Below are 19,034 nucleotides of genomic sequence, written 5' to 3' on the forward strand. Positions count from 1 at the left end.
GGACTATTCTCGGATAAGCGGAGAGAACCCGACAGCGATTGTCGACATCGTTCAGCATTTGGTAGAATCCAGGTAATTACTGAAAATAATATGCACAATACTAACAGTATCATTTTAATATTTCGTTTTCATTCTCTTACTGTTTTAATTAAACCTAGATAGATGAGATAAAATAAATAAAAAATAAAATAAACACAAGAATCTCTAATATCTTCGAAATAATAGAATAACAGATTAAATAATTTTTACAAAATATCCAATATTCTTCTAATACTTTAATGCCACATCTTCACTGTACTCTCTCACTGTTCTAATTGCGAGAAAACCGCGAGAAAAATGAATTAGAATAAATTAAAAATAAAACAGAAGAAACATTAATGTCTTCAAAATTGCGAAATAATATTAAATAACTTTTATGAATGTACGATACCCAGTGAAAAATGATAATGGATGGAATCGATATCGAATTGACGTCGATTCGACATCGATATCATTACCATTTTTCATTGGATATTCTTTTAAATTCAATTATAAGGAAATTCAATTATTTCAATGAAAGGAAGGAAAAATGAAAGTAATACGAATTAATGCAAATTTTATTTTACAAAGCAAAACAATGTAATATCCCTTTTTGTTTCAAGATACAATCCACAAACCGTAGCGGAGAAGAGAATAAAAAGGATGCCATCATGTCATCGTCAAGAAACTTCGAAGGAGATAGATCTAGTGGGTAAGACGGCGGGTGTTATGCGTTAAAGTGTAGAACAGGTCTGCAATATGAAATGATTCGGAAGAAATTATGTTGGAATTAAAGCGAGATCTTCCGGTAGTTTAGGCTTGTTAGGGTTGTTTAGAATCAACCAATGTGCTAACCACAATACAGGATCGGCTGGTTTTTGCTTGCAACACTGTAAAGGGTGATTTATTTAGAATAAATCGTAGGATACTGAACTAAAAAAATTATCTGCAAAATATATCGTAAATTTTTGTCGACAAAAATTACTTTACCATTGTTAAACCTTTGACAAGAACCGGATTAATAGTTTCCCATAAAAAATCTTCAGCCATCTCGTCTCTTAACACAGGTTCAATTATGACTGAAAACAAGTTGTAAAGAAAAACAAAAAAAGATTTCTAATTTAACATCGAAATAATGTTAAACATTTAAGTATTAAAAAAATAAAATAACATTTTACATGTAGGAAAGAAAAAATGGATTTCTTTCTCGGCCTCTTCGTGATTGTAACTGCCATGGATAGCATTTTTTAAGTCATCTCCCTTGCGACCATATTTCGCTCGAATGCTGTCAGGAAAATACAAACGCGCTTCTGTTACCTGAAACGATTCTTAAAATAAATCAGAAGGAATTGATTTTTCAAGTATCATTTGAGAATTCTAATACGTATAAAATTTGAAAATAATTGGCAAACCGTGGTCGGTCCTATAATTCTTTTCCATTCTTCAATAGCGTTCTGTTTTGCTAATACGAATACTATAATAGATCCTGAGGACATATATGCCACCAAATTAGGAAAACTTAATTCGCCGAAGTGATTGTTATAAAACTCAGCAACTTGTTCAGGTGTCAGCTGCAGCCAACGAGTCTGACAAATCTCAAATCCTTCTTCATGTATTTCATTCTCGATTTCCTTTCTGTAAATCACTGCTTCCGGCTTTATTATGGCCAATGTACATTCAATTTCTGGTTCCTCTTCAACGATCTCCTTAATTCTGTTTGTCTCAAGAGAAACCGATGACAATTTAGAACTCTCTTCATCAGAATGATCACATTTTGTGGGACAAACAAATTTATACTGCAATTATCAAGTAACTGATAAAGGATATTCATTATTTGTTTACGACAAATAATCTTTACAAATAATTTTATTGTGTTTCCATTTATCGAAGACATTTCTAATTAATAACCTACTATTCTGTTTGATTCACTGGAAGATTGTGTATCTGTCGAAGTTTTCGTAAAATCGTATCTCATATCATTGCTACTGGACTGCACGGAATCGATTGACATCCGATCAGATCCATTGGGAATTGCATGTTCAAGGATATCTTTTCCAGGACGATACGGTGTAGGACACTTCGAAAAAAGAGTTACAGTTTCTGGACCGATTTTCTCAATAGTTTTATCGTGTTGCTTTTGCGGACAGTCACACATTTTTATCTCGCACACAAGCTACACTTTTTACAATTATTTCTATTGTGCTCGTTTAAGAAAAAGATTTGATTGATTGGCATATAATAAATAAAATTTGCCTATTTGTGTCATTTATGTTTGCGAATATAATGAAAGGTTATATCAAGCTCTTCGATATTTATTTGTTCTGCCACTAACATATAGTAAAAGCACTAACTTTTTTAAATTATTCCTGCAGTGATCTTTTTAATCTCCGATCGGCGCCGCTACTTCAATTATCGCCATGTTTTCTTAACGAGAGTTTGCTCTGCGATAAGTTAGCAAAGTTAAGAACATACTTGCGTAGGTGCATTCATTTTTAATGCTAATGTCATACGAATATTTATCCAGCGGTAACGGCTTTAAATTATGCAAATTTAAAAATTATACTATTAATTGTTTAATATTATTTCTACAAAATTAATTATTATTACGCTATGCTTTAAGGCGCTATGCTTAAGCATTTGTAATTTTTATTTAATTATTCTTTTCGATTGATTTTCAGATTCTCCAGGCAAACTGAGCGATAATGCCAACGTTGTTAATGCAGTCAAGAAAGAGAATAATCAAAAAACTTCCAACGAGACAACGACGGTGAAAGTATTACCGGAAGTGACATCACTACGCACTACGAATATAAGAAAGACAAGCATATCCATGCCCAGCAAACTCAACGAAATGGACGATCTTCGAATAGACAGACAAAACGTAAGTTGAATTATATTAGTATAAAGCGACAATATATAATTACTATTGCAATAATCTTTATTTTGTGAAAATTCATATGTTATATATGTCATTAATCCGAGGGATCTATCATTAAAACATATCAAGGAATTTTCATATAAGTACAGTATGTTGCCGATTCTGTTAAATTGATAATGATAGGCTAGAACTTGACAAAATTGGTAGCCAGTCGCGCGTCACTTAGCGACAATCACTCAGTACCGTAGTATAAGTTTTTAGCATTTCTCCCTTCAAATATTTCCTCTAAAATTTCATTCGTTGCCCTTTTGAAAGCATGTTTTTGCAAAACCATTTTAATTGCTGATGTTGAAAATTGTCGAATTCTTTCCTTTCCTTTTTTAATTTTATTGATAGTTGGTTCCGTTATACCATAAATCTCCACTATTTCTCTTCCAGATAATTCTTTGTCAAGATTTTCAATTACCTCCATCTTTGTTTTAATAGATAAATAATTCTTCGGCGGTTTCTTTCCGTTTGATTTCACATTTGTTTATTATGTATTTTATTTTGACATTGCTATTAATATCGTCGACATTTTCAAAAATGTTCGCACATACGCCGGTTCCAACTTCGCGAGTTCCCACCATGCGTTTATCACCTGTTGAAAGGAGAAAACTTGACAAAATCGAATTTGACAGAATCAATACTATAAATATTAGAAGAGGATGACGCAAAATATACTGACGACAACAGAAATATTCCTTATATATCAAAAGAAAAGGAGCTAAAGCCATTGCATGTAAAATTTTTAGTAATCGTAAGACCATAAAAAGCTATAAATTGAATGGTTACCGCGTCGAGGCAAGAGATAAGTCACGTGACTGTAATCACGAATGAAACATTATAACCTCAAAGCAGTGATCATAGTCATAAAATTCCGTTCCATCGAAAGATTGCAAGCTTATCAAGCAACGGGAAAACAATCACATGATTTATCACTTGTCCCAACGCGATAGCCAATCAATTTATTATTTTTTATGATCTTACGACTGAACTTTTACGTGCAATGACCTTTACACTTTACATGCTCGCCTGAAAAAGGTACCAAAAGTCATCAAACAATAACATTCCGCATATTTCTTATTCACTAACTAATCAGTATCATTTCCTCTAATAACGAAGACAACATTGTATTCTCTCTTTATTTTCGCACATTTGTGAAAAGAAGCTTCATGATCAACTTAATTTCAAGTGATTAATATACTACGATTTTTCACTAAAGAAATAATTCGATCTGTACTTCCGAATTATACTTGAAAGCTCTCTTAATAATAATAATTTAATAATAATAATTGGTGATTGTTCTACATAATCGAAGATTGTCATTTATAATTTTATGTTAACTTTATTATCGAATTAAGCATTTTACATTATATTGTATATTGCAAGAAAAAACGGAGAAAGAAATCAATAAGTGATATGGATCGGTATGAGTGGCACGAGACTGACGTCAAGGATCACAGACACAGTTTAATATATTCCTTGGAGAATGCCTTGGCTGTTGCTAAAAAAAGCAAATTGAATGTCATTCAGGAGGTGCGATTAAAAACAATTTGCAGAATGAAGGCCGATATTCATAGTCCATATCCTTATTTTAAGATAGTCTTATGTAAGACTAATGTCTAAGATGTTAATATGATTCTATGGTCGATATTCAATCGATTCTTATATTTTAAAACTATCTGATTAAAAATAAATATAATTTTAAAACGTCATGAACCAAGCAAAGAACCGTGTATATAATTAGCATCTTAAGATATTATTTAAAACGATCTTAAAATAAGAACACTATGAATACCACCCTGTACCTTTCCTAGTTTATAACCTTGATTTATAACATTTTAAGATTGTCTAATTATAAAGGTGATTTTAAATGTAAGAAGACTATGGAATATTGATCAAAGAAATCCAAAAATTCTGTTGATTTAATAAATATCACAGCAAAAATTAAAGAAAAAACCTTTAGACAAACATTATATACGAATCTTGTATATTAAAAATAATAAAAAATATAGTCTTCTTTTATGATTTTTAACGATAATCTTCTTTTACGATTTCCAACAAATCCAATGTTTCTTTCTATTAATCATCTACTACAATATTCATTCTCGCGTATCACTTTAGAAAAAAAACAAATTTTTCAACAATATATGTGTTACGTAACGTTTATCGTTTGCGAGTTATTTTGCAATATTCTACTTCATAAAAAAACAAGTTTACTCGACATGAACAGTAACATTGTTTCGCGATGTTATATTTTAGATTCAACTGTTTAAATTGTATTTTTTTATAATTTTTTACATTTTCTTTGTCCTTTTCCGTTTTTGAGATTTAATTATGTATCTTTTATTTTAAATACGCAAGATTTAAATAAATGCATTTAAATAAATGGTAAATAAATGGATTTAAATAAATACATTTAAATAAAGGTGAAAAGGTAAAATCTTTCATATTTATATATTATAAGATTTTTTTAGTTTAGCATCACAGATATTTGAGAAGAAACACAAACTTTCGATAAGATCAATAATCACGCGATGTATGATATCGATCATCAAGGCAATATATCAGCAATTAATCGAACTGCGTAACGTATTAATACTTGCATTCAAAGAGCATTGCCATGCTATGTAATTAGCGTGACGTTAATATTTTTAAAACAAAGATCAAAAAATGTCCTTGAATGATGTTTTGTTACAAAGAGATGGTACTGAGTGATACTGGTACTGACTGCCTAAAATATTCCATTTCTTGTTTGCTAAATTTTCCACTTGATATACGATACGTAGTAAACATTGCTGATAAAGAATGCATTTCTGAATATGATCGTTGTACTTAATTATTTATCGCAATTCATATGCTTAGCAATATTGTTTCGAATATTTCACATATTTCTGTTTGCAATTTTTCAGTATTCATTTGAAAAAAGAATGTTAAAAACAAGTAACATAAATCTAGATAAATATAAGATTCAATAAAATATTAATAGTAGTGATGTCTTATCGATGGTATTTCTTCACGGATCGAATGTCAATAAAAAATAATATAAACATTACACATTGCTCAATGCTTTAATAATCCATGTGGAAAGACGTAAATGAGCGATGACATAACATGTTTGCAATGACATGATCGACAAAGATAATTTATAGTCTCGACAATTAATCGACTATTTGATTTGTTTTATTGCACAGGTATTGATGTGGGTCAGTTATACTTATTTACCTGAATTTCGGATTGTGTTTCAGGGTATCGCTTCGAAATTTACGAGAGACGAGAGCGAGACCAGCAGCAGCGTGACTTTCAGTAACAGTGGCTCAACCCCGAATGAAAGTCCTCTGGGATCCGAAACTGAAGAGGAAGCAAATGATGAAGAATTGGCTAAGTAAGTGTTAGATTCGGATTGATTAAGAAACGAAGTGGAGAAAAGAATAAAGTTAAAAATCGACTCTGCGTTTATGATTTTGATTAGTTTATGATTTATAAATTTACGTCGGAGATAATGCCATACGGTTTCGATTAATTTAGTATTAGAATTTTAATTTGTTTAACGATAATTAAAATTGTTAGCGATTAATTGGCTTCAGTAGATTATTCATAGATGTGTATGTGCAGTTCATATATAATTCAAATGATGCTTTTCCATGAACTTTCAAGTCTTGAGTCGACGAATGATAATATCATAGCACAACATATTACATGCTGCTATGTTTGCCTTTCCAATAATGAGCTGGTTCGCACCTGTGTTAACCCGTTTCAATCGCTTAATAAATCTCTAAAAATGCTATCACCGAGTTTGAGATCAGAGAACCGAATAGCTCCGTGTAGCCTGCTCGCAGGAGACGGATATTTCGCCTGCAATTTTCTCTCGGTGATATTGCGCTCTAAATGCGCAATTTGCATTGTAACACCCCACTAGACACATACACGAGGTACTGTTTATCGTTCTCACTTGCGGTCGTCTTCTGACTAGGCAGATAAAACAAACGTACCTATCTGACAGTATTCACGGTCATCATAAGCATCATCAGGTCCGACCTTCCTTCATATCGCTTCAGGGTTATCGCACTATAAGAGTTGGCTCCCCGTAATCGTTGGTTTTGGCTAACAGTCGCCGCTCGAACGCAATTACAGTTTCCTCGCTTTTTCGTATACATATAATTGTTTAAAATTTTCTAATTATTTTTCGGACTTTTTGCAATCATATTGTGCATATTGAGTATTTAAAAATATTATGTTTGTAATTGTGATTTTTGCATCGAAAAAATGACGTAGTTCAAAGATTGTATAAAATATAAATTTAAAACCAATTAAAACATTGGCGAAGATATTAGTTCAATAATTCAATTATCAATTTATTATACACAATATCAGTTTATTAATCAATTAAAATATCAATATTTCTGCTAAGACGATAAAATGATCCCCAGATACGATATTGGTAGCGCTGTATCATTGCAAAGGTATATATCGATGATATATATCGATATCTTCCGAAAAATCTGAAATAAAAAAACTCATGGTTTATTTATTTAAGCCCACTTTAGTTAATCTGTAATTTTTGCGTCAGATTCCAGGATAGAATTTTATTTATAATGTTATACGCTGTGTATTTTAATATTCGTGTATTTATGCATTTTTTTATACCTATATATTTTGATTCCTTAATATTTTTTATATTATATAGCAAAATTATAAATTATTAGAATCTGATACAAGAGTTACGTTAAATCTATATCTTTATATGTAATCATTTGTCTTTATGATGTCACCCAGTCGATACCAATTAAAAATAATATCGATAGATCTGTTCGCGTTGCATGAACTTTTTGCGTTCAGTTCTTTATTTTCTTTATTTTCTTATGTCTGAACATATTATGTTTATCTCGTTATAAGTGTAGAAGTTTTTAAGGATTTTAACGTGAACAAATCTAATGTTATAATTTCTCAACAATGTAACTGTTACGTAACAACATATGTCATATTATGTTTATATTGTTGAATGCGAAATTGTAACATTGATGTTATATTGCTTTTAGATTGTCGAATGAATAACGATGAACTCAAAATTTTCTTTTGCAGAGTGCCACTGCAAGCTCCACCGCGAAGGAAAGGCAGAATCGTATCATCCTCAGTCAATGAAAAAATGGCAAACGACACGGAACTTTCGGGTGTGCAAAGCGCGACTTCCACGATAACCAGCGTGAATAGCATTAGCAGTCTTTTAAAGGAGAAATTGCAGTTATCGTTACCACAAGCATTGCGTAGCAGTGCAAGACGTCAGAATGCTGATTATAGGTAAAGCGATCGAAAGTCCATAATTATTTATCATGTCGAAAACTCGAAGTTTTATAGAATTTAAATAATAGATATATTGAAATTTTTAATAAGAACTATACATCAATTATTCGTATCTTAATGATTGTTTAAAGGCATTTAATAATTTTTTAAAATCATTTTTCTACAGGCTTAAAGCATTTGTTGGTATCTTGTTCCTCTGCATCGTTTTCCTTGTGGGCTTCGCTCACATTTATTACACTCAGCATGTTCTACAACGAGCTTATTTTGAGAAATTTAGGTGAGCACCCATTGTGATCGAAATATTACACATTAAAATTATATGTATTAGCACATTATTGAAGAAGATATTTTGAAGTCGACAGCATCGCTTGTCTACTCTGAAATAACTTTCGGTCGTTTGCCTCTGCCAGGAAGCGCTTAATGGAATACATTAAGGCTCATTTATCGTGCTGATCTCGTGCCAGTCTCAAAATGCGTATTCAATTGGTAATCCAACATGCACGCTTAACTTTTCAGGGGCTACATTATCTTAGAACCGTGGGAGGGAGATCTCAATACCGATTATTCAATATTTTACACAATAAATTTTTCTTTATCACTGTACATAGAGCTTGATAAATATAATGATATGAAATTATAAATTTCCTTTAATTTTTTTCATTATTTTTTATTCGAAGTTCAAGAAAGATTTCTCTTTAATAATTATTTATATCGATTTTCTTTTCAGATTCAATAAAAACGAAAGAGTGATGAGAGTCTACAGCAGTTCTGGAGCGGAGATCATTGCTGCTCGGCTTGGTGAGGGTATTCCACCAAATACAGGAGTATATCCTTGCCTTCCTCATCATCAACGACAAGACTCGGTCTGCCTTGAATGGCTACAGCAAACGCGGCTTTATCTCGCGCACACGAAACGCGAGGGTATGTACTGCTACCACGTCACCTGGCAAAGTTTAAGTCCTTACTACAATCCCAAGGACTGCTTCGACTGGTCTTCGAAGAGAGGCCATTGGTATGGCGCCGGACAAATACAGAACATGGTGTATCCTCTGGAACGCGGCCGCCTAGAGCTAAGCCCGTTTATTACGGGCGACGTGAGGAAACATCCATTTGGTAATGTGCTGAAGAGATATTTCCTGAATTCAAAGGGTGCTACAATCTTGGTGGATCCCGAAACACCGCTTTATGTCTCAATCAATGCTAATCGTACCAACGACTTTTGCCTTCAGGCGAAACATGACGCCTTTGCTTATATTAATCATTTGACGCCGCTACCTCAGCTTAACTATACTATCTGCGCGACCGACAACATGAAGAGTTTGCACTCCTCAATGGCGGAGAAATCTCTGTGGGATGGTTTGAAGCCCGATGAACTGCACGCTGTTCATTCTCTGCTGTCCGAACCAGTTTGGCAAATCTCACCCATCAATGAGGCGGCTATTTACAACTATACAGAAGATGTGATCGCGCTGGGATTCCTTCGTCAAGGGCATGTCCTGTTGAGTGAAGAATGGCAGCCCAATCCGGGTGATTTCATCTTAGACGAGGAACGATTCCCTTCTATGGAAGAAACTATCAATATTATTCATCGCAGAGGATTTAGAATAGTCTTCAGCATCCAGCCATTTATCTCTACAGAATCCATCAACTTCAAGGACGCTGTCGCTAATAGATTATTAATCTCTGAGAGAGGAAGCGATCCTAGGATTCCAGCGTTAACAAGGTTGTTAATCAAGAATTTATTTGTAAAAATTATATATATTTTTTTATCATGACATATTTTATAATCTAACCGTGAGACAATTTTAAAAAAAGATTTATATTTAATTTCAGGTACAAACAAAGTAATAGTGCCGGCGTGCTCGACATTACAAACAACAAGACCTTACCATGGCTACAGACTAAGCTCGAGAGCCTTATCATGAAATACCATGTCGACTCGTTCTATCTCGATTTGGGCACTGCCCAAAATATGCCGCATTACTACAAATGCGAGCAGCCTCTCACCAATCCTGACCATTACAAGACCATCTTTACCCGTTCGATACTAGGCACCATACCCGTAATCGGCGTTTCAAGCGCCATTTCCAGACCACGAGCACCTGTCTTCGTGTCTTTGCCTCCCTTTCCGTCGTCCTGGAAGGCCATTAAGACCGTCATTCCCACCGTTCTCAGTTACGGTATGATCGGCTATCCGTTCATCATGCCAGGAGCGGTAGGCGGCGATGTGGCACTCCCGATGTCAGACAACAATCCAGATAATGACTACGAAGTAGACCTACCAGATAAAGAACTCTACATCCGTTGGCTGCAGCTATCCACCTTTTTGCCCGTGATCCGCTTCACTTATCTGCCAAGCAAGTATTCAGATGAGTCGGTCTTGGAAATCGCCAAGAGACTGACTACTTTGCGGCAAAAAACGGTTACGCCATTATTGAAGAAGTACGCGAATGAGACTTTAGACACTGGTCTGCCTATTATCAGGCCACTCTGGATGTTGGATCCGGCCGATCCGGCATGCCACGTAGTGGTCGATGAATTTTCCGTAGGCGAAGAGTTGATCGTGGCGCCAGTGCTTTATTCCGGTAGCAGGCAGAGGGAGGTATATCTGCCGGCTGGAGTCTGGAGGGACGGTATCGACGGAAGTCTAAGGAAGGGCTCAAGATGGATTCACAATTACAGAGTAGCTGAGGATAAGATCGCATATTTCGTCAAAATGCCAGACAATACAAGATTCTGAAAGATACGATGTTCACTTCACTTTTTTACATCATGCGATGCAGGATAATGTCAAAGAATTTTGAAATCGATGACAAGATTTGCTCGTATGCAAAATGATCACGACGAACGATATATGATCGATTTGTCAGTATGACGATTATCTGCAAATTTTTATCGATTCCTCTTGATCCTTTATTAAGTATACAAGATGAACTTGTTCCTCAGTAAGTCCCGAAAGTGCAGAAAAATAATCGTGCATTAACAAATATATATCATTACGTTTAAAACGACAAGAATTTTGCAAATGCGATAATATATTAAATAAATGTTATAAATAAATTTAAAAATTGCTATTATACTAAATAAATATGAAATCAATATCGTGATCTTTGGCAGAGTGCAACAGGATTGTAGGGATAAATACTTAACGGCATGTAAAGCCATGAGAGATTTACACATACATTAGTTGAGATGCAATATTTAACAAGAATATATCGAAAAGATTTGATAATAAAAGTATCCAATGTTACTGTATTCTATGGATATGAGATTATTGTATCAACACTAGTATTATATTACAATGCATGTCATAGATCAAATATCGATACATACATTAAAAAAACAAGAATCAATTGTAGATTTAAGCTGTCAATTATATTTATTTTACCTAATAATGTGGTTTTACATCTCTACTTTTTAATAATCCATTAGTAAATCTGATTTATGTCATTTATAAAAAAAAAAGACATTTTTTAATGATATAAAAAAATAAAGAAGTGAATACAATTGATGAGAATGTATCTGAACGCAGTTTTATAGGGCGCACGGGGCTATTTATTTTTCCTCCTTTTTTTCATTACAAACTTACACGACATATAAAACAAAATACGTGAGCATGCAGAAGCGGGATACGAAACTGGTGCGATTCCCGACTGATTTAACTTAACGACACTGCAGTCATGAAAATATGTATCTCACGATCGTTGTAATTCGAACGTAGAGATTATTTTCGCGTGTTTGCAGCATCGAGTTCTGTACGCAGCGGGATTACGCCGGTTTTGATCCTTGTGCAAAAACATCTCAAACAGGCGGCTGATCTACGGTCGATCGACGAGGAGAAAATCAAGACGCGTGAGGCACACAGGCGACAAATTCTAAGGTATAGTGTATATTTATTATATTATCATTTTTATCATATAGCGTAACATCGTTATTTCTATAATAATAATAATAATAATAATCATAGCACCATGAACACTCCACAGTAAGTTTTTTTTCTTTTTTTTTTTTTCTTTTAATTCGTTATTCGAAAAGAACGCGACGCGCCGATGCGCTGCGACGGGTGAGAACCGCGATCGTGTAATCGTATAATATATAAGGAACTCGAACAACACTAAAATATCAGAGAAAATCCAAGCAACGTTCAGCGGTATAATCACAGTTTCCTCGGAACGTTTCTTGAACGTTTCTCCAAGATCTTCGTCGATCTCGCGCTGTTTCGCGCCGGAAACGCGAAATCTCGCACTATTCTCGTTGCGCAACAACGAGATTTTCGACTGGATCTCTTTTATCTCTTTGCGCCAAGAAACGTGATTTCTGACTAGAGCTTCTCATAGAATATCTGAGAAAATTTCACGGTAGAGGAAAGACGCATCTTTTGATTTTTATCGATTCGTGCCGTCTGTCCGGCTCGTGGGATAAGAAGCGATCGAGGGAAAAAAGCGCGAGCGAATCGAGAAACGTCGAGAGCGGAAGATTGCCATTTTCCTCCATTACCGGAACGACTGACAATTTTTCTCTTCTAATTAATAATATTATTATTAATTGTTCTTTAGAGGAAATCATCGATATCACCGTTCTCGCACCCGTCGGGCACCGCGATTTTAGGGGTTCGTAGAGATGTTGAGGCTCACGTTTTTCACATCTCGCTCTCTCTTTCTCTCTCTCTCTCTCTCTCTCTCCTGCTTTCTCTCTTTCTCTCTCTCGCTCTTTTTCTCTGTCTTTCTTTCTCACACTCTCTATTATATTTCCTTTCTTATGTACTTTGTTCATATATTATATAGATATCTATATATATAATATATATATTTTCTTCTTCCCTCATATTTCCCGCTAATCTGTTTCGGTGAAAGCTCGTTCCTAATCATTTATTTGTTCTTTTTTTGTTATTTTTATACTTTTTATTTAAATTACTCCAATAAATTCATCGTTTATTTAATCTATCCTGCGCGCATCATCATCGATCGACAATAGCTTCTCATTTAATAGTTTATTAATTTATTTTGTTTTTGTTAAATTGAATTTCATAATTTTAACATCCTACCTAGATAACTGGTCATTATATTACTTGTCAATAAATAATACGTAAATACATAGGTATACATACTTCATCGTCATCATCTCTCTCTCTCTCCTTGTCTCTCTCCCTTTCTTTCTTTTACTCTTACCTTTCTTTCTAATTCTCTCTTAAATACTTTTCTCTTGCATATCAATTCATACGTATGAAGGTATCGATAAATATAAAAATTCTCTATTCAAGTATATGACAGAAAGAGAACGATGATGATGATGATGATAATGACCCTCTCTCATGAACATAATCATAATATCAATAATATTAATAGTAATCGCAATAATAATAATAATAGCACAATAATATTATTCGCAAAGATAACAAGCATAATAGTCGTTAAAAATAATTGGTATGGTAATAATCGTATTTATAACAATATCGATCGTTCTGGTCTATCTTTTTCGATGTCCCTTACGCCTATTCTTTCTCTTTCTTCTATACATTTCTTTCTATTACAAAATTCTCGTCCTCTCTTTCGCCGATCGGCGAAGTAAAATCTTGGTCGCGCATGTCTCCATAAAACGACATTGTTAGATTCTCGCTTTCTTGACGACTGATTTTCAAATGAACGCACCACTGCGTCCGGTGAATGCGATAAAAAAAAATGATCATGAAACACAAACAAAGAATGAACAATAAATAATCGGACGAATGACAAGATGAGCACGTAGGCGATAGATACATATGTATGCGCATGGGAAAGTAAATCTCGCGATCGAAACAGAAAATCCTGTGTAACTTACAGGCGGTAAAAAACTTACGCACTAATCTATAGAAACTGGGCCCGAAGGCCACTCTATCGCTTCTCATTTGCAGCGACAAGACAAATCGCTTTCATCACCGTCTTCCCCGATTTCACCATATCTCAATATCGTCATCAACGATCGGTCTAATCGAGCACCATCATTTTCGTGTAGGCACGAATGTGTCTCGTATAGAGGAAAGCTTTCTCCAACTTTCATTCGGCGAAATCCATTTTTAATCATCATGATCATGCTTCAAGATAAAACAATGTACGTCCTGATCTTTTAGGCTTTTCTCATTTTTCAAATATTACTTAGAATTCTCTCGATTTCTCATAATAAAATCATAGGATGTCTATTGACATGATGAGCTATCATTTTTGCGATATTAATTTAATTTCGTCAAAGTATTATTTGCGTCTGATCTCGCAAGAATGATGAGTAAAGGTGTCCTCTATAAGTTACAGTTCGATATTGTGCTTAATCGCACTTGTCTCTCTCTGTTTTACTTCTTGTATATCAATTCTCCTTCTGGCCTATATATTCTCCTGTAATTCCGGATAATCAACTTCTACGTACACGTTCGGTACATCCTTAAATCGCAGCTATAGTCACTTTCGCATCAAAACCGACACGTTTTGATTTCGATTCGAATTTAATTAATTCAAGGCGATACATCGACTCGACATGACACTGTCGGCATGCGACAATTGCGATCTAGGGGTACACACGCAGGGTCGGCACTAGATGGATTTTTTAAGGTACAATTATAAGAATATTAAGAGTCAAGATATTTGGTACGACCCGGTTTGTTTTTCAATCTTTTAAAAAAGACGGAGGGTATTCCCAGACAGCATAAATGTCCAAAATTCATAAAAAAATTCGAAAGAACTTAGTTTTCCAAAAGTTTTTTAGTACAGACAGTTACTGTGTACATGCATTTTGGACCTTTGCACTATTTGAGCACTTAACCATCATCAACTGCCTCATGAAGACTCGCTGATAAACGCGTATTCCTGCATCAGGAAGTCACGGTATACTTTTGCTGTAAGATGAAAATGAATGGAAGGCCTGCCATCGACTTACTAAAAATAATCATATATTATGTAGAATCTCAAATAAGGGCGATGATCGGCACATTTTCTTTCCGCGTTATCATATCGTAATCGTCATCGTCGTCTTATCAGTTTATCATGCTTTGTCTTAAAACATCTCAGTTAAAAAAATGTTAAGTACAAAAAGTTTGATCTTAATCATTTTCCCGAATACATTTTCGCTAATTTCATAACCAAACCAGCGACAAACCGCGAAATTCATCTAGGAACGAATATTTATTTAAAGATCAACGATTAGCCTTCTTCAGACATTGTCAATACTTCAGAAAATAGCGATATTTCAGAGAACATCGGCCTTTCTCGCAGTTGGGATTTAAGTACCGCAACAGATAGAACTTTGTTCGATCTGTCATTACGAAGACAATGATGTGATTTCTTATAGCGGAAATTTTAACCCGTTTCTTTTGATTGACCTTTCTTCCTTAAGCCTTTCTTTTGACACTATGTCACGGTTTAAGCGTCTCTAGCAACTCTTCCTTCAAGGTCCATCAGTCAGTTTTTTCTGCCATCATCGTTTTTCTTTTGAAGAATTCTTTTGGACAGGTTATTTTTCGCTTGATAAATTCTCCTTTATCTTATGAGTTTACAAATGTCTTCAGGTATTTCCTCGAATCATATCTCAAGAAAACTTTCCTGCAATACCTAACTGTAAGATGGATGAACTGCAAAATTATTTATGCGACGCTATAATTATTCGATTACTGTAAGATACTTTTACTATATACTTTTTCGTATCTGATATTTCTTTTAATAGAAATAGCGAGGCGATATGTAATCAGGTGAAGATTTTGGGTGCGGTCCACTTGACACTACAAATGTTTCGAAGCATTTGATTAACGAATCGGAAAAAAAAATTTTATTAACTGATTTTATTAACTAATCAAAAAATGTTTCAAATTTGTAATATCAAATGAATTGCAGCCTTTATTTCTTTCATAAAACAATTCATTGTCCACCATGGAAATCTCGCACTAATGTTATCAATGTCTGCAAAATTCATATCAAACTAAAGATCAAGATTAATCAAAAAAAAGAATTAATATCAAATAATAGCAAACTTTGCTTTGATTAGTCAAATTCAATCTTAATCTGAATCTTTAGTTTAATACAGAAAAAATAAAAGATTGTGCTTCGATCGCTGTTTTCTAAAGTATCATTCGTGTCACAATTTCAGAAAACAAAGGCCTTCAGTCAAAGGTAATTTAAAGAAACGATCGAAGACGAATTGTTCGTCCGTCGGATGGACGTTTTTTTGAGACATGTCATCATCGCCCTGCACTCTCCTCACGACAACGAAACGCTCTACAGATTTCTTCCGGCATCATCCTCGTCGGACTCCTCGTTTAGCTTGGACCGTGTCGTCTGTATGGTTGACGCAGCGAATCTATCAAGTAACCACCACTCCTCCGCGTATCTCTATTCTCTACGATATAGAAACACGACATACAGATAACTCCTACCCTAGTACTTCTCGATGGAATTTTGCTCCGTTTTACCTATGCACGGATAGACATTTATGACGAGAAAGGGGACCGTAACAACGAAGGATAATAATTTTTGCAGGTGAAACGTGGATCGTTCTCCTCGTGCCTCATGTCCGTACGTATCCCGTTTAAGGACAATACGTAATCCATCGATGACACGAACGATAAATCCTCCCGATATTTGCGCGTCCGTCAAACGCGCATTCTATCTTGTTCACGATAGCCACATTCAGCAGAATATTTATTTTACAATTGTAAGTTTTTTCGTTGAAAAGAATTATTCCTTTAGACATAAAAGTATAATCCAAACTTGAAGAAAATTTCTGACAATTGCAAAATAAATTCTGATAAACGTGGCCAATAGATTTATTCTTTATTGATGAACTAATGTACACTGGTTCAATAAGTTGAAACAAATATAGTATTTCACTTCAACTTATTACATCATGTGCAATTCAAAAAGTTCTTTGATAAAGAGTAGACCTATTGGCCTAATATATGCCTCCCCGCGTAAGTTAAAATGCGGTACTTCTCTTTTCTTTTTTTTTCTTTTTTTTTTTAACTGATACACTAAATACTACGCGGTGCGTCTTGAAGCTGCAGCTGTGTCAAAGATATTAAAAGTTTTACTTTGATTTGCTGATCGAGGAGAGAATGCGGGCGAGGAGGTCTCGCATCGATTGTTCGTGTTCAGTGGATCAAAAATAGAAATATCCTAAAATCAATTTATAATTTTCGATAGCGCACAGATTGTCACAGAACCGCAGCGCTTGGACCGTCGTCGCTTTGCGATCGATCGTCGCTCATGCAACGTCGTAATCATCGTGTTTGTTTTAGTTTCAGCGCGAAATCTTTGCAAAAATGTCTTTGATTTGAGTGATCGATAAGATATTGCAGGCGATATCAGCACACTACGGGCTGCATACAGTGCAGAATGTGGAAATATAAACATCTGTCGATGAATCTGTTATCAGCTCAATGAATCTTAATCAAATGTAAATTTCTCCCTATTAATAATCGGCTTCTTAGAAGTAAATAATTAATTTATACCTTGTATTCCCGTGCAAGAGAAGAAACCCTCGCGATCTCTCTCTTATTTTCTCTGTTTCTTTCTTCTCGTCGCCCGCATCGTTTCCTCGCAAAGGAATAAGGAGAACGTCCTAAATTAGATTAAACAATCCCAATTTGAAACCTGAGCGCGATTCACACAAAATCGGCCTCGCTTCGTCAGGACTGCCTCTACATTGTTCGACAGGATTTCTACGATCCTGCTAGGCCGCGGAGCTATGACCGCGAGGGAATCTCGAAAATTCGAAATGCTGTTCATCTTCGGGTCTCCTAGGAGGGGGGTCAGGAATCACCTGACGGGACGGTAGGTCGGCCTGAGCGCTCGACTCTTTTTCTCTTCTTTTTTTCTATTTTTCTCTTGTAGAAATGGGTCCGAAAATGCAGAATGATAACGCATTCTGGACGCCGCTCAGAACTCGACTATTACGGCTGAGCAGGCTGCCAATCCCTAGAACTCGAGCCTGTAGGCGCTGCAACTAGTCTCGTGATCCTGGAGATTGATAGTACATCTGGATGCGGACGGCGATAGATCTATGTGGTTCGCCGCGAGCGCTTCCTCGTTATCGGCGACCCAATAGCCCAAAGTATCGGTATCATAGGTCGGAATCATGGTTACCTCTGAAAAAAAAATAAAAATAATCATTAAAAATTGGCAAAGGCCAGAATGAATAAAAGAAATAATTAATAAAAATTAAATGCAGATGTCAAAGCGCAATATTCATACATTTATTATTAAACTATTACATGAAAAATATATCTACAATAAAATGTAATCGTATCGCAAAGGAGAATTGTTTTCCTCCTCAGTGTAAAAATTAAGCAGTAAATATTAAATTAAAAGAGTTTAAAAGTAAAATTAAGATATAAATTATGTATGGACACCAACAATTATAGATTATTCGCAAATATAAATGAATTATATTTTGTAAGTTCTAATTAAATATGAAAATATAAATGATATGAAAACATGAAAATTATATCAAAATACGCTCGGAACATGTATTGGTATAATTAGCGTAGATATTATTCTCATTTGAATTAACATTCGAATATAAATATATTTATAATAAATCTTAATTAAGATTTAAATCTAATTAATATTGTTTTTGTCATGATCAAGATAAGTTTTAATATAATGATAAAAAGAAGTAGTAATAAAGAAATAAATAAATAGTTAATAAATATTAGGAATCTCAATTAAATTGTTAGTTATCAAGAAAAATATAAGCAATATTGATTATTGTAAAGTTTGAGTTACATTCTTTAATTTTAAATGGAATGTACAAATATAACAATAATTTATCATGAAAA

General features: G+C 34.4%; 3 protein-coding genes and 1 long non-coding RNA gene across 10 annotated transcripts in view; 1 reads left to right on the forward strand and 3 right to left on the reverse strand.

The window, feature by feature from the left end:
• Window positions 1-11,386, forward strand: LOC108690069 (uncharacterized family 31 glucosidase KIAA1161). Of its 4 annotated transcripts, XM_018197162.1 has the most exons (8): window positions 1-72; window positions 642-726; window positions 2,697-2,899; window positions 6,187-6,323; window positions 8,021-8,236; window positions 8,406-8,516; window positions 8,967-9,962; window positions 10,073-11,386. In XM_018197162.1, the coding sequence occupies exons 2-8, from the start codon at window positions 690-692 to the stop codon at window positions 10,977-10,979; spliced, it is 2,607 nt and encodes an 868-aa protein (XP_018052651.1). In that variant the 5' UTR covers window positions 1-72; window positions 642-689; the 3' UTR covers window positions 10,980-11,386. The 4 variants fall into 4 exon arrangements, with proteins under 4 accessions (XP_018052651.1, XP_018052652.1, XP_018052655.1 ...); XM_018197163.1 differs by lacking the exons at window positions 1-72; window positions 642-726; window positions 2,697-2,899 and adding an exon at window positions 4,358-4,474; XM_018197166.1 differs by lacking the exons at window positions 1-72; window positions 642-726; window positions 2,697-2,899; window positions 6,187-6,323 and adding an exon at window positions 7,068-7,087.
• Window positions 743-1,509, reverse strand: LOC108690070 (nucleoside diphosphate kinase homolog 5-like). Its single transcript, XM_018197167.1, has 4 exons — window positions 1,431-1,509; window positions 1,197-1,346; window positions 1,009-1,097; window positions 743-908 (listed from the first exon to the last, which is right to left on the reverse strand). The coding sequence occupies exons 1-4, from the start codon at window positions 1,456-1,458 to the stop codon at window positions 798-800; spliced, it is 378 nt and encodes a 125-aa protein (XP_018052656.1). The 5' UTR covers window positions 1,459-1,509; the 3' UTR covers window positions 743-797.
• On the reverse strand, window positions 4,264-6,889 carry LOC108690071. Its single transcript, XR_001931861.1, has 3 exons — window positions 6,680-6,889; window positions 6,164-6,289; window positions 4,264-4,442 (listed from the first exon to the last, which is right to left on the reverse strand). It is a non-coding gene; the product is annotated as an uncharacterized LOC108690071 (long non-coding RNA).
• A 5,820-nt stretch (window positions 11,387-17,206) lies between the features above and the next one.
• Window positions 17,207-19,034, reverse strand: part of LOC108690056 (microtubule-associated protein futsch) — a 55,372-nt gene continuing 53,544 nt past the window's right edge. For all 4 annotated transcript variants that reach the window (XM_018197133.1, XM_018197132.1, XM_018197130.1 and 1 more), the window contains one exon: window positions 17,207-18,341. In XM_018197133.1, the coding sequence (XP_018052622.1) occupies window positions 18,172-18,341 (170 nt within the window). In that variant the 3' untranslated portion in view covers window positions 17,207-18,171. The remainder of the gene's footprint in view (window positions 18,342-19,034) is intronic.

Source organism: Atta colombica, unplaced genomic scaffold (assembly GCF_001594045.1).
Source record: "Atta colombica isolate Treedump-2 unplaced genomic scaffold, Acol1.0 scaffold293, whole genome shotgun sequence".
NCBI lineage: Eukaryota > Metazoa > Arthropoda > Insecta > Hymenoptera > Formicidae > Atta > Atta colombica.

Excerpts from the sequence above, each read along its gene's own strand:
- LOC108690069 (XM_018197162.1), top strand. The coding sequence starts at position 690 with ATGTCATCGTCAAGAAACTTCGAAGGAGATAGATCTA. Across the intron at positions 8,237-8,405 it reads CGTCAGAATGCTGATTATAG|GCTTAAAGCATTTGTTGGTA; the intron begins GTAAAGCGATCG and ends ATTTTTCTACAG. Across the intron at positions 8,517-8,966 it reads GCTTATTTTGAGAAATTTAG|ATTCAATAAAAACGAAAGAG; the intron begins GTGAGCACCCAT and ends TTTTCTTTTCAG.
- LOC108690070 (XM_018197167.1), bottom strand. The coding sequence starts at position 1,458 with ATGGAAAAGAATTATAGGACCGACCACG. Across the intron at positions 1,347-1,430 it reads GAATTATAGGACCGACCACG|AATCGTTTCAGGTAACAGAA; the intron begins GTTTGCCAATTA and ends ATTTATTTTAAG. Across the intron at positions 1,098-1,196 it reads CCATTTTTTCTTTCCTACAT|TCATAATTGAACCTGTGTTA; the intron begins GTAAAATGTTAT and ends ACTTGTTTTCAG.